General features: G+C 61.9%; 6 protein-coding genes across 6 annotated transcripts; 1 reads left to right on the top strand and 5 right to left on the bottom strand.

Moving 5' to 3' along the window:
• Positions 1–7: 7 nt before the first annotated feature.
• COLE_02946 (uncharacterized protein) lies at positions 8–1,764 on the bottom strand (the record flags this gene model as incomplete). Its single annotated transcript, XM_018423355.2, has 7 exons — positions 8–184; positions 218–277; positions 328–474; positions 505–961; positions 996–1,271; positions 1,303–1,416; positions 1,448–1,764. The coding sequence occupies 7 exons, from the start codon at positions 1,762–1,764 to the stop codon at positions 8–10; spliced, it is 1,548 nt and encodes a 515-aa protein (XP_018278427.1).
• Positions 1,765–2,084: 320 nt separating this feature from the next.
• On the bottom strand, positions 2,085–3,932 carry COLE_02945 (uncharacterized protein; the record flags this gene model as incomplete). Its single annotated transcript, XM_018426718.2, has 4 exons — positions 2,085–2,690; positions 2,721–2,901; positions 2,933–3,373; positions 3,427–3,932. 4 exons carry the CDS (start codon positions 3,930–3,932, stop codon positions 2,085–2,087), a joined length of 1,734 nt encoding a protein of 577 aa, XP_018278426.1.
• Positions 3,933–4,483: 551 nt separating this feature from the next.
• On the bottom strand, positions 4,484–5,944 carry COLE_02944 (uncharacterized protein; the record flags this gene model as incomplete). Its single annotated transcript, XM_018426717.2, has 1 exon — positions 4,484–5,944. The coding sequence occupies one exon, from the start codon at positions 5,942–5,944 to the stop codon at positions 4,484–4,486; it is 1,461 nt and encodes a 486-aa protein (XP_018278425.1).
• A 529-nt stretch (positions 5,945–6,473) lies between these two features.
• COLE_02943 (uncharacterized protein) lies at positions 6,474–8,967 on the bottom strand (the record flags this gene model as incomplete). The annotated part of the gene is made up of 7 exons (XM_018426716.2): positions 6,474–7,284; positions 7,323–7,568; positions 7,612–7,694; positions 7,730–7,808; positions 7,845–8,175; positions 8,208–8,347; positions 8,399–8,967. 7 exons carry the CDS (start codon positions 8,965–8,967, stop codon positions 6,474–6,476), a joined length of 2,259 nt encoding a protein of 752 aa, XP_018278424.1.
• Positions 8,968–10,721: 1,754 nt separating this feature from the next.
• COLE_02942 (uncharacterized protein) lies at positions 10,722–11,398 on the top strand (the record flags this gene model as incomplete). Its single annotated transcript, XM_018423354.2, has 3 exons — positions 10,722–10,921; positions 10,953–11,063; positions 11,095–11,398. The coding sequence occupies 3 exons, from the start codon at positions 10,722–10,724 to the stop codon at positions 11,396–11,398; spliced, it is 615 nt and encodes a 204-aa protein (XP_018278423.1).
• Positions 11,399–11,672: 274 nt separating this feature from the next.
• On the bottom strand, positions 11,673–12,756 carry COLE_02941 (uncharacterized protein; the record flags this gene model as incomplete). The annotated part of the gene is made up of 4 exons (XM_018426715.2): positions 11,673–12,067; positions 12,114–12,454; positions 12,487–12,679; positions 12,711–12,756. The coding sequence occupies 4 exons, from the start codon at positions 12,754–12,756 to the stop codon at positions 11,673–11,675; spliced, it is 975 nt and encodes a 324-aa protein (XP_018278422.1).
• Positions 12,757–13,733: the final 977 nt, after the last annotated feature.

Here is a 13,733-nt window from a genome sequence, read left to right as displayed (position 1 = left end):
TTAATGCTCAGCCCTCGAACTTGAAGCGCTCGCGCAGGCGTTGCCCGTACTTGAACATGACGAAAGGGGCCGGAATGGCGACCGCTGCGAGAAGCGCGAGTAGCGTCGATCCCCAACCCCACCCGAGATTACGATACATTGTTGGTGCGAAGATGGGGAGCACACACGCTGTGACGGAGCGCGCCTGCCGTCAGACGCTGACAGAATTAGTGCTCACAAAGGTTGCGCTAGCCGTCGCCGCGGCAGAGTATGGGTAGAATGCGTCGACAATAAAGTTCTGTCGTCAGTCCCCATGATATCGTCAATCCCATGATTTGATAAACCCACTTGGATCGAGTTGAAAGCCAACATCAGGCCGTAGGAGGTGACGGCCTGACCCATCTGTGGGCCGATCCAATGTGTGCGGCCAGCCGTCCAGCCGAAAAGAAACAAGCCGCAGGGCATGATACACATCCCGATGGCGGTGAGGACGAGCTGGTGTGAGCGGGCCCGCGAGAGACCTACGCGATATTCCGGCTGGCCAACGCCCCCGTTCTTCTTGCTTAGCCTGCGGTATATGCGGTCCTGCATCGTGGCGGCGGTGAGCGCGCTCAGCCCAAAGCCCGCCGTCATACCCAAATAGCATAGGCCGACAGTGGACTGCGGCCAGCCGTACGAGAAGAGGCCGGGGGTGGAGAAAGGCGGTTGCCCGAAGAGCAGGTTGAGCGAGACGATGAAGAGGTACAGCACGGCGTAGATGTACGCGTAGTAGAGGGAGAAGATGAAGGCTACGGGGTTGCCGAAAAGGAGGCGAGGCGGGCGGGAAAAAGCCTTCTTGAACGCCGTACTTGCATCGTCGCGCGACACCATGGCGCGCATCCAGCCGCGCTCGTGCAGAAAGCGGTGTGGGGAGAGGCGCTCGAGGCCGCGGGCATCGGGAAGGGGGTGCTTGATGGTGTACGAAAGCTTCTTCTGCACCGCGCTGGGGTCAGACAGCAACGGGGGGGAAGACTTACGGCGCATAAGTCTCGTCCACGAAAGAGAGTAGGACGAAGTTGGCGGCGGCCATGATGGCCATGACGCCATGCGTCCAGCGCCAGCCGCCGTAGAGGATCCAGTAGCCGAGCATACTGCCCAGCACGGGGCCGGTCATAGGTCCGAGGGCGTACAGGGACACGGGCCGCCCGCGCTCATGCGGCGCAAAGACGTCGGCGCAAGTCGCAACGCCGAGTGTTGGACCCACAGATCCGAATACGCCGCAGAAAAAGCGCAGGACCAGAAGCGCCGCCATACTGCCATCAGCCCCTTCCACCATAGACTCACTTGGGTGCGAGCGCGCACGCCATGCAAAATAGCGTAAAGCACACTTGCGAGGACTGGTACGCGACCTGGCGTCCCCAGAGCTCGCTGATGGGGGCGAAGAGAAACGGCCCCGCGCTGACGTCAACCGCGTCGCGGGGTGACTCACCCCAGCCCGAGGACGTAGCAGCTCGCGACGAGCACGCCGACCTTTTCGTTGCGCGTGCCGAACTCGGCCATGGCGGAGTGGATGCCCGGCACGGCGATGCTGCTCCCTGTCGTCGCGATGAAGCCCGTCATGGCGACCGTGAACATCGTGCGCCACTTGCGCCGGCTCGCCCAGTTGCGCGGGTTTTCGGGGGAGGCCTCGAAGTCCTCGAGTGCGCGGAGGGCTGCGCGCGCTGAACGCGACGAGAGTGTTGTTTCGGACGGCTTGAGCGGCGGCATCACCGCCTCCTTCTCGTGTGCGCGGGATTCTGGCGGCATCGTAGTTTCGCCGGGGTTGATGCGGAGCAGGAGTGGGACGTGCGCCTCTCGCTTTTAACACTATCAAGTCGCACAGAAGACAGTTGGTTGTTCAAGAATAGATGCGGCGCGTGAGTTCAGATCATGACGAGCAACTCCGCTCGGCTTGCTCGGCTGAGGGTCGGTCGGCGTCGGAGCTCGCCGACGATTACGGCCGAGCACGCCGTGCGGGGTATATGTGGGGTCTGGAACACGCAGCCTTTCGTTGGGGAACGTGTACGTGAATGCATCACCACGTCGGATCTCTTCGAATACTGCTACACTGGATACGTTGCCCGGCATCACACGCGAGGCGGATAGGACGCTGAGCCCGGCGTCCAGGCGAGATTATACATGGGGGGGAGGAGCTGGCCGGCGTCCTCCTCGTGTGTCCGTGGCGCTGTGCGGGCAGGAGATAGTGAGCTCGCGGCGGGACGGATCATACGACTCTTGCTTCGCACGGGACTAGGCGGCGAGTCGTTGCCCGTAGGCGAGGCATCCCCTGTCGAGCCGGGCGCGTAGTGCTCTACCACCGCGAGCACTGCCTGCTTAGTCTGCGCCAGGGGCGACGGTGGCGGCCCGGAGGACGGCAGCGGCGACAGCGGTGGCCCGGAAGACGCCACCGGCGACAGTGGTGGCCCGGAGGACGCCAGTCCCGACTTTGAAGGCGCTAGCCCGTCATGGGTACTGAGCCCAACCGCACCCGCACCTGCACCCACACCCGCGCTGTCGATAGTGTGAAGCTGTATCGCAGAATGGGCCTCATACGGCGTAAGATGAGGCCCGGCGAGCGAGTGCGGCGAGCCATCCACTTCAAACTTGTCGTCAAGCGGGGCGCGCCTGTGCCGCTTGCGCCTGCGCCACCACCACAAGCCTGCGAGAACGAGCAACACAACCACGCCGCCGACCTGGTATCAGCACGCCCATACAGCACTCACAACTCCGCCAACGATAGCGCCGACCGGCGTCGAGCTCCCCGTCTTCCCTGCCTCCACGGGCTTTTCCGCTCCGCCTGTCCCGCCCGTTCCGCCCGTTCCGCCCGTTCCGCCCTGCTGCTCCTCAGCGAACCCCGGAAACTCCCCGGGGGCCTTGACGCTGAACGGCTCCTGCGCGTCCTTCCTGCCGTCAGCGCGCGCATAGTGCGACGCACGATCCCGCGTAAAATGTCACGCTGTGCAGCGCGATGCCGCGCTCGGTGGACCACGGCCCCAGCGTGAGCGTGTACACATCTTCGGGATCGAGGGCAGAGTAGTACACGGCCTCGCCGTGCGCCATGAACGGCCGCGAGGAGTTGGACGGCGCAAAGTCGTACTCGGTGCCCCCGCGGTCGAGCTCGAGCCGCAGCAGCGGCGGCGCCACCCACGCGACCGCGAGCGCGCCCCACTCCGGCCCAGCCGTGCCGTTCACGAGCATGAACGCCGTGCCGGGCGGCACGCTGATTCCGAGCTGCGCGGAGCCCGTGCCCTCGAGCACGCGAGTGCGGCCGAAAGCTAGTGGCGCCCATGTGCCCATGTACTGGAACGCGGGGTTCGGCGTGCCGTCCTCCAACACGAAGGGGACGAAGGACGTGGGTACTTCCACGAGGGAGGGGCTGGGGTCAGCGACGGCGGCGGCGCGACGCTTTTCGTGTCGCGGCAATCTCACGCGGTCGTGTTCATCCCCGTGCGTACCGTCACCCCCGTGATCTCGACGCTGCCGCTGCGCGCCCCCGTCGTCCGCGCCAGGCGGTGGATGTTGAGCGAGCGGCGCGTGAACGGCCCGTCGTCGGCGTACAGCGGGTCCGTGTTGCCGATGTCGACCATGTCGTCGCGGCCTTTGCGGCTGAGCCAGCCGTCGTAGTCGGCCGCCACGTTGCCGGAGACGCGCACGCCGCGCCCGACGAGCGGCATGTACAGCTGCGAGAACATGCTCGCCCCGTCGCTCAGCCTGTAGCTTACTTGCGCACCCGTCGCATCGCCTGTCGCGAGGCGCCCGTCCCGCAGCGCCGTCCATTCGCGGAAGTTTACGCGCGGGCGTCCTGGCTGAGGCGGCTCGTCACCCGCGTCTGCAAACCAGATCAGCGGTGACCTCGGCGTCAGGTGCAGGTCGAACTCTAGCGTGGCGGTCGTATTCGGCGAGCGCGGGCCAGCGTCAGCTTGTGGTGGCGGCATGGTCACTTGATGAGATTCATGGTGGTGGGAGTACTCGGATATGCTTGACAAGACATATCAGGATCAAGGAACGGTTGTCCTCGCTACTGCCCAGAAGCTTGGCGCGCGGGAGGGGACCGTAAGATAGAGTGTCATGTCTTGAGTGAGGAGCTGGGACCCGTGAGAGTGACTGTGCGCTTTGGTCGTGATAGAAGGACAGTCATTCTGAGATTTAACATGATGAGATCACCCATGATATCCGCAGAGCTGTCGCCCTGAAGACCGAAGGGCGTCGCCGCATTCCCAGTTATCAGTGCGCCACCCGGTGTTCTAGTGTCGGTCTTCAGCAATTCAACCGAACATGGAGAACAGAGATCTAACCTTGTGAAAGGTCATCTTGATCCACCGGAGCGTCGGTGGTCTCCGCAGCAATGGTAAGCTCTGACACCGACCCACCACATGCGGAAGAGTACATCACAACATACGGACTGTCGATAATCAGAATGAAGGGGTAAGCGTACACGAAGAGGAGAAAGATGAGTGCTGTACAGATTCGAGAGTCGCCCCCCCGCCTACGCCTCGAGCTCAGTCTCAAGGCGCCAAACAACCTCGCCAATCTCCGAGCGGTACTCATCCTCGCTGACAAAGCGGATGGCATCCGCGACCGCGCGCTCCGCATAGCGCCCGTTCCAGCGATGGTGGCGACGGGCGTGGCGCACGACGGCATAAAAGAAGCGGTACGTGATCGTGCTCTGTCCAGGAGCGGCGCAGAGCCAGCGCTCGTCCCACGCCTCCGGCGCGACGAGGGTGAACATGCGGCCGGGGCGGAGGTTGGCGGCAACAACGGACGCCAGGCGGTCCAGGAAGCTCAAGTGGCCCTTGGCGGCATGCAGCCACTCGAGGCCCTTGACGGTAGTAAGAGGCGACGCTGTGAGGCCGTACTCGCCCGAACGGCGAGGGTTCTTGAGATACGTATGGGCACCGTCGTCGGTGTGAGCGCGATTGAAGACCTCAGGAGTCAACGCGGGGCGTGGGTTGGGGTGTGGCGCGATGTGCACGACAAGGGTGTGCACGGTGTCGGGGAGAGACCAGTTGTCGGGGAGGGTAACCAGGAGAAGGTCGGGGTCGCCGTGGCGGACGGTGTAGACGAGGCGGGAGGGCCCCGCGAGGTCGTCGATGGCGGCATCGGTGCTGATCGGCAGCGGGAGGGAGTGCACGCGCAGCCAGTCGGAGGTAGTGGCGGAAACAACGTCGCCGAAAGCGATAACGGTTGAAGCCTGCAGGCCCAGGATGTCGAGCGGACACGAAGCGGGGACGCGGATCACGTCGGGAGCAAGCCCGGGAAACACATGAGCGAGGGCCGTCCAGTCGTCCCACTCGTCGGTAATTGTGAGGCTGCGCACGGCGCCGGCGACATCGGGGCGGCGCCACAGGTTGACGAGGGGAAGGGTTCCGTCCGCAGAGCGGAAGCCGTGCGTGGTCACGGTAAGAGTGCGGAAGAGAGCCGCGTCGGTGTGCGCCGCCACGCGGCGGCAGACGAGGCGGAGGGAAAGTCGGTCGGCGTGGGCTGCGTGGGACACGATGGTGTCAAGCACCAGAGGGAAGGTGGCCTTGGAGAAGAGAGCTTGGCGGGCGGCGCTGCGGGCGGTGAGGTCAACGGTGGAGGAGCGTGGTGACTCCGCCCCGCTGCCCAAGTGCGGGTGAGGTGCGCCATCGACGTGGGAGAGTTCAGTCCACCACTTTACGGGCTCTGGCTGCTCGACGCTGCCCTTGGTGTAGAGCATGTCGTTGGGCGAGGTGAGCATGGGCCTGGCCATGTGTGTGGGGGCGATAGCCTGGGCTTGGACGCTCATTCTAGCAAGAGAACGGAGGAAGCTGGGCGGTTCAGACTTGGCCTTGCGGTGAGTGCGTGCGGGGTCGGGACTGGTAGAGTCGGCGTGAGGTGGAGCGAGATGCTGAGATGGAGCGTCGGTGTGAGGGCGGCTTATGAAGGAGGCGAAGGTGAGAGCGGAGAAGGTAGGCTTGAGGGGCATCTTATATGGCCTGTGAGTGGCAACGGAGCTTTTGTCGACGACGGAAGGGCGTCGGAGGAAGACGTCAGGCAAGTGAGTCGAGGATCGAGGAGATCCACAAGTGGGTCTCAGTGACCGTCGTGGCCGTCGTAAGTGGTCCCAGTGTAGTCGATCCGAGCGGCCGCGCGAGACCCGAAGAAGAGTGATCTAGAGCGAGTGGATGACGGACAAGTGGGCCGTGCAGATTGAAGCGCATCCTCGCGATCTCTCTAGCATCTTGCATCTGCGCACCAATCCATCCACTCGACACACCACACACGCAATTCCTTCCCTCTTCGTAGTGCCGCTTCACGCCCCACTTGGCGCATCAACACTGCTACGGCCATGAAATCCGGCCTTGGCTGGTCTTGGCGTTTGGCGACGCCAGCTACTGTAGATCTCATCGCAATGCAGCGTCGCGCATCGCAACTACCAAGCACTATATCAATGCCACTCGCTTCTTCTCAAAAGTCCATCACATCCAGCAGAGTCCAACCACTCAAAAGTCCATCTACATCGCCGTCCCGGGAACGTACTGCGTTTCGTCGACCGCCGCCTTATGGCCGTCCATAACCTCGGCCTCGGACGCACCTCCTTTCGGTATCGCTTGGCGGCTCATCGGCCGGGAACTGGACGAGTTGGGCTGCAAGAACACGGGCGCCGCATGCGACTGAGCACTGAAGAAGCCCTCCGAACCCACTGTCGTGTCGCCAGCGTCCATCGACTCGTCGGGAAGAGAGAAGAATGTCGCCTGAGAGGCGACGGACTCGCTTCGTGGCTGCGGCGAAGAAGGCGGCGCGTGTGTGGGTGGCCCTGCAGCCGTGGGGGAGGCGGGCGTCGGTGTCGGGAAGGACAGCGGTGGTCCAGACGCGGTTGGAGACGCTGCCTGTTGCACAGCGAAGGGGGCAGGTGCTGGCTCCTCGGCTCCAGGCGGCAATGCGACTCGGGTGCGCGGCGGCGACTGCGGCAACTTGCCAGTGAGCGTGGCGAGGGTCTGTTCGACTGGCGACAGGTTTGGAGGTGGAGAAGCTGGTGCAGCGGCGGCGATGTCCAGGGGTGGAAGCCCTCGCCCGGGGGGCGAAGATACTGGCCGCGAATTGCGAGGATTGGGGGGCACGTTGAGGCCATCCAACAGACCCCGCCCCGAGCTGGAAGAGATGGGCCGCGAATGCAGCGGGTGCGCAGGGACGGCGAGACCGTCGAGCAACCCCCTCCCCGATGTGCTGGAGATTGGCCGGGATTGGCGCAGCGCTCCGCCAGAGTACGCGCCGCTGGGCAAAAGCCAGGACTCAAGGTCCTTACGGTAGTCTCCGGAGAGCACACTAGCGTTAGAAACACGAGCAAACGAAAGATGGCTCACTGAGCTGGCATCTCGGACTGGCGTCGCGACTTTCGGCCGGACTTGGTCGATGCAACCGACTTGCGCTTGTCGCGCTCGAGCATCATCGCCATCTCCGACTTGCGACGATCCGACACGCCCGACTTGGGCCGCCCGCCCATGCTAGAAGGGCGGAGGGACGCGCGCGCACTCCCATCCTTCTCGAGCATCGCGTCGCTCTCGCCCAGCGTGCCGTCCGACGAGCCTTCCTCGGAGGCTGAGATGGCACTGTACGTCAGTATTGCTGAGCGTGAGGAGAGAGATAACGCACGGCTGATTCTTGGCAGCACGGCGGCGGCGCCAGAGGAAGACGATGAGGCCGACGAGCAAGATAGCCCCGATGCCACCGCCAACCTGGATGTCAGTGTGTCCTGCTACTTCAAACCCACAGCTCCCCCGATGAACGGACCAAGATTCCTCTTCTTTGGCTTTGTCCCGTCCTTCCAGCCACCCGTGAACGGATTCAGCCTGGCGTCAGCATCCTCCGCCGACGCGCACACTCACGTATTCTCCTGATACTCCAACACCCCTGTCGAGGCAAGGTACACGCCTGCACCGAGGGCGCCCTCCTTCGTGGTGTAAGTGACGGTGTATTCCGCGGTTGGGTCGAGCGGGACCTCGAAGAGTGTGTCGTATACGAGCCATGGCTTGTTGGTGTTGCGCTCGACTGGCAGTGTCGAGACGCCTGGCGGTGCAGGCTCAATGTCGAGCCAGAGTGTCCCGTAGTTGGGTCCGCTGTAGCCATGAAGGACCAGATACGACGAGTTCTTCGGCAAATTCACTGTCGCTTCGGCCTTCTCCCGCACCGCGACAGCCATCTCGGGCGACGAGACATCTGGCGTCAGGGCCGTGCGAGAAGTGACTTACTCTGCAGCCCGAAGTTGTGGACCCCCGGGTCACGATCTCCCCAGTTGTACATTGTGCTTGCAACGGACGAGTTGAAGACGAAGGGCAGCTCGTGACCTGTAGAGGAGCCGACACCCGGGGCGCTGTACGGCTTCCAGCCACTGGGCGTAAGCTCAGACTCGGTGGGAGAAGGACCAACACCGACTACTCACGCTGTTTGAACCGATGTGTTAGCGACCATGCCCCACATCTTGAGTGCGCCATGGAAGGACGCGCCTGTTTGAATCTGCAGCGTATGCATCCCAGGCGTGAGGGGCGCTGCGTTGGGCGGGGGAGCCTGTAGCACGGTCGACTTCCAGGTATCATTCGCCGGGGTGAGAGTTAGAGCATCGGGCGTGACGGGTTGCCCGTCGAGTGTGATGCTCAAGAAGTTTGGGTCGGCTGCATTCACGCCCCCCGCCAACTGCAGTCCACCGAGGACACTGATACGCGTACCGTAGAGCTGGCAGGTGAGACTCTGCATGGGCGTGGTGGTGTGGATGTGCATCTGCTGTGCGCGATCGCGGAACGCTGAACCATCGGGGCTGGCGGCCGCATCCCACGCGTACGGTGCGGTCTGGTCGCCCAGGTAGAGGATCCAGTTGCTACCGTCGACAGTGCATTGTGCGCTGGCGGCGTAAACTGTTTGGAGGAAGGGCATGTCGGCAGCACGCGCTAATGGGGTGAGGGGCACGAGGAGAAGAGCCGCTGCCCCCACCAATCGGCGTCGTTGGGATGGCATGGCGATGGAGAGGGAGGGAGGGAGGGAGGGAGGGAGGGAGGGGAGGGGATGGAGAGTGAAGAGAGTGATGTTTTTGGCGTGAGTAATGCCCCGTCCTAGTGAGAAGTCGAGGATGGAGTTGAGAGAAACGCGGTCAGAATACAAGTGATTGAGAAGTCACAGTCTGTAAGCTGCCTAAGCTTGATCTTCCACACGTGGATTGAGCAACACACTTGCTCTTTCTGGCCCTCGGGCTGCGAGCTGCGAGCTCGGTCGTGGGCTTGCGACGCATGTTACGGCTTACGGCTTGCGGCTTGGCTGCTGCGGGGCTGCGTGCCGAGAGCTAGAGTCTGAAGTCATGAGTCCACGAGTGCGATGGGCGGCCGACCTGGAGGCCTAGAGCTAGAGATCCGAGTCGGACCTGGACGGGTAGCACGAAGATGGAGAGAGAGGACATTCGCGTGTTTGACCTTGAGGCTTGGATGACACTCAGGGGTGCCCAGGGGGAACAAGGTTTCGGCCACACCCTAACTGATCAAATGTTCCATGTAATTTCGTAATATCTCCAAACTGCATTCATTTCAACATTACAAGGGTTCGAGGAGTCACCCCAAGGGGGCCAGGGGGTTGACGGATTGGCGGGAGGCGGTAGAACTGTGCTTGGCGCCTATTTAAAGCTCATTCCAAGCAATTGTTTGGTCGCCAGCATGAGACAGCGCGTCTGACGAGGCATGCAAGGTACTGTACAGGCGAATTGGCTTGCAATGTATATTGTACAAGCGAGTTCCAGTGAAAGTGCAATACAGAGGCGCAAAAGCTTTGGCCGGCGACACCAGGAGGGAGTAGAAATGTTGGAGTGATGGTAGGTCGAGCGAGTAGACACCAAAGATACACCAGCTATACTTCGTCCAAATCGTATCTCTGTTCGTATAGTGGCTAGTATGCTCGCTTGTCATTTGAAGTGACCGCGGGAGACCGGAGTTCAATTCTCCGACAGAGAGCGTCAGAGTGTGATCTCCACACTTTTTGGCCACGTTTGCGGCTGCTCCATGAGCGCAACAACAAATGCATCTCATCATCAGCACTTCCGGCGGCCAGCAAGCGACTTGCTAGTGTCAGCCAACAGGTGCAACAAGGCGTTTCATGATCCTGGTCTCAGACTACACCATCCATGGCCGGCTAAGCATGGTCAGGGATGCCGACTGTAAGAACTGAGACGCTGACATTCCCAAACTCGGCCAGCTGGACCACCACGACTCCACACCACGGCAGGAATGGTGTGCGCACCAACATCAACCGGCGGCCCACAGCCACGGACGGCCGCGGCAGATGAAACCCGAACAACAGGCTTTTCCTCATGCAAGCATGCCTCCTTGATTCTAGTGGTGGGAATATGCATCAACCAGGCACGCTCTTGGCTTGGCGACGACCCGCCAACTCGCAAGCGAGGGTCAGGCGGTGCGGAGAATAAGCTTGTACAGCTTGAGGCTGTGAGCGGCAATCTGGCAAGTCAGCTGGCCGTAGTCATCAGCCGAAACGGTGATTGGTAGTGCGCAGGCAACGCAACGCTAAAGACTAGCCAAAGCAAGTTGGACATCGGGAATGCGCCTCGCCTCAGGGCGTCCCACCTACTGGTGCACCAACAAGTCTCACTCTCATGTCGCACGCACAGCCCGGGCAAGCACTGCCCCTGGCTACAAGATAAAGCGCGCCCATCTGGCTCCCATCACTCACCACTCACCCTCACGCACACTTACACCCATTCACTCTCCACCATGGGCAGGGGACCTTTCATCTTCCAGATTGTCATGTATGTGATCGCGATGATCATAGCGGGCATCGAGATCGGCATCTGCACGCGATTCGTGGTGCGCGCCGCCGACGTCGACCCCGACAAGGAATACGGTTGGATCTGGATGCGCTCCATTGGGGGCATCGGGCACGGCGCTGTCCTCTTCATCTACTTCCTCACATTGTGCGTCCTCGCCAGATCTCTCTGACTCCAGCTTGTGGGCACACCGCCGCAACTACTGGATTGTGCGCACGTCGACCGACCTGATCCTCGGTGCCATCTTCATTGCCTCGTGCATCCTCGTCGGCTATTTCTGCGCCATGATGTGAGCACCGTCCCGACAAGGCTGACATCAGCGCATTCGCGCCCGCCGCACCCCTCCTCCTCAACTTCATCGTTGAGGCCATCACCGTCGGACGCAGCAAGGTGCACGGGAAATGGCGCTTGTCGCTGTGCAATGTCGTCGAAGCCAAAACGAATGACTATGCTTTCAACATGAACCAGTCCGTCGGCACCGTGTACCCCGCCCCGCCCAGTGTGCAGACCCCGTTCGTCGGCCAGCCGTACGCGCCTGTGCCCAACCCAGGCCAGGTGGGCCAGGTGCCGCCGCCCGCGTACCCGTACCCATATGCCCAGCAGCACCAGCAGCACTACCCTTAGGCAAGGAAAGTAGATGTTTTACTGAGGTGAGGTGAGGTGAAGCGAGGTGAGGCGTTCGTAAAAGGATCGCACACGCGCCTGGACATTGTAGAACGCAGGTATACTCTGAATGTATTCACGGCTTATCACCGTCACAGGATAGGGAGCCCGGACACGGTCGGTCGTCTGTCCGCTGACCATGCCACCTATGGCGGAAGCACAGACATATAATGCATACACGATACCTGGACCGACGAACGGCTGTGTGCACTCCCAATAATCATGCGTTCTAAGCCTAACTTTCTTTTCGTTTGCGGTTAACGAAGCGCTGCAGAGCGGGGACAGTGAGCTCGACGCGTCCCCGCACGACCCAGTCGTACGCAAACGTGACGAGGATACCACCAACAAACGGGCCGACAATACACCCCCACGTCCAGTACCAGTGGCGGTCGGTGAAAATGTCGCGCGAGTATCCGAAAGCGAGACAGGACAGGCGGACGCCGAGGTCGCGTGCCGGGTTCAGTGCATATCCCGGGTGCATGCCCATACACCCGTTGACAGCCACAAAGAACCAGTTCATGATGAGCGCCTTGACCCATGTCTGCCACGCCGCGGCAGCCGTCGGGTCCGTGACCACCGCGACGCCGAGGAGGAGGAGAAAGGCGCCTACGACCTCCTGGAAGAACGCGTCTGGCATCAGCCCTCCGCTCCACACCCATCCCCGCGCTGGACTCACTGGCGTCACTCTCCCAAGCAGGCGCACGGTCCACGAAAAGCGCAGCCGTCCTCCAGGTGCGCGGGCTGTCCTGCGCGTCCAGCAGCTCGCGGTAGAGCCCGTGGACGATGCAGCCGGCCACGAAGGCACCGAGCAGCTGCGCGAGCCAATAGCCCAGGACACGGCGCCACATGAAGCCGCGGAAGAGCGCCTGCGTGAGTGTTATCGCCGGGTTGATGTGGCCGCCGCTCACGTCGATCGTGAGCAGCAGGCCAGCCATGAGGCCCACGCCCCAGCCGAACGCGTACGCTACATTGTTGGTCGTCGTGGGGTTCTCGGGGTCGCCGGTCAGGCTCGATTGACTGGCGTCAGCCGTGAGTGGTGAGGACCCTACATGTTTGAGATGAGGCCGATGACGATCATTGCGGCGATGCCGCACGCCTCGGCGACATACGGCTGCAGCCACGGCGGCATGCGGAGCGTGAGCGGGCGTGCCTCGGCCCGCTGCGCCTCGACGTCGAGCGCGGCGAGGGGCAGGCCCTTTGACGAGACCTCGTCCACCTCCGTCATGCTGCTCGGTTGTCGCTCTGGCGTCAGTTCGTTCGCGAGACGACGTACCCACCGCGCCCACCTCTACGCCGTCAAGCACATATCCCTTCGTCATCGAGTCGTACAGCGCATCGAGGGACGTGGGGCGCGCATCCCGCTCCCCCGGGTTATGTACGAAAGAGCAAGCTGCGTCCCGCGCCCACTCCGCCCCCACCCTTGGCGGAATTGGTCACAGTGGCTAAATTGGCTGATCAACGGTGAGTTGCATGCGGCTGGATGCAGGGATCGGGCCTGGAACTTCGGCGTTCATCGAGTTCATTGAGATCACCAGACGCAATGAGGCGGTTGGGCGTCACTCATGGACGATCGCGTCTGGGCAGCAGATTCTTGCATAGAGGGACTGTGTGTATGTCTGCTGACCCAGTGGCCTGCACGATACGCGATGCACTCATGCACGTTGCGTAGTGATGTTGTCAGCCGTGAGATGTGACGGAAAATATCAGAATGCCATCATTAAGCCAAGTTCCGGCGCCACCGCCCCAGGCACACCCGAAATGCGGACCTCCGCAAAGTTGGCGATTCTCCTGCACTCCTCCGGCCACATCGGAGTGCGCCATCCTCGGACTCCACCGCCTCGTCATTCACTCTTTCCGCCAAGACCAAGGCCAAGGACCTCACTTGCATAATGCCACGCGATTGCTGACGACTCCCCCCACGCTGGCCGTAAATAAAGTTGTGATGCAAATGTGGCATTAGCAGCCCATCCTGAACCAGACTTCCGCCGTCGTGTTAAACAGCATCCGAACTGGTAGCGCGTACCCTGCAGGTTCGACCGCCTCGCAATGTCTGCATGTCTCTAGCCTTCTATCCTCGTATGTAGTGTTGCGGTCAAATACAGTGAAGCGGGGGATACGGCATCGCACAGACCTTGGGTGGCGCCGGAGCCCCCTCTCGTATCATTCATCCTCCATCGGACCACCGCAGCAGCAGGTACTGAACGCTCACTACTGACACTGCCGCTGACGACCTCCCTGCGTCGCACGGACTGCCACTCTAAAACTCATGCCTCACCCCAACAATCCACTTTCTGCT

The sequence above is a fragment of the Cutaneotrichosporon oleaginosum genome (genome assembly GCF_008065305.1).
Source record: "Cutaneotrichosporon oleaginosum strain ATCC 20508 chromosome Unknown ATCC20508_contig02, whole genome shotgun sequence".
NCBI classification, from domain to species: Eukaryota; Fungi; Basidiomycota; class Tremellomycetes; order Trichosporonales; family Trichosporonaceae; genus Cutaneotrichosporon; species Cutaneotrichosporon oleaginosum.
The sequence above is the reverse complement of the archived record's forward strand: the minus strand, read 5'-3'. Positions and strand labels throughout refer to the sequence as shown.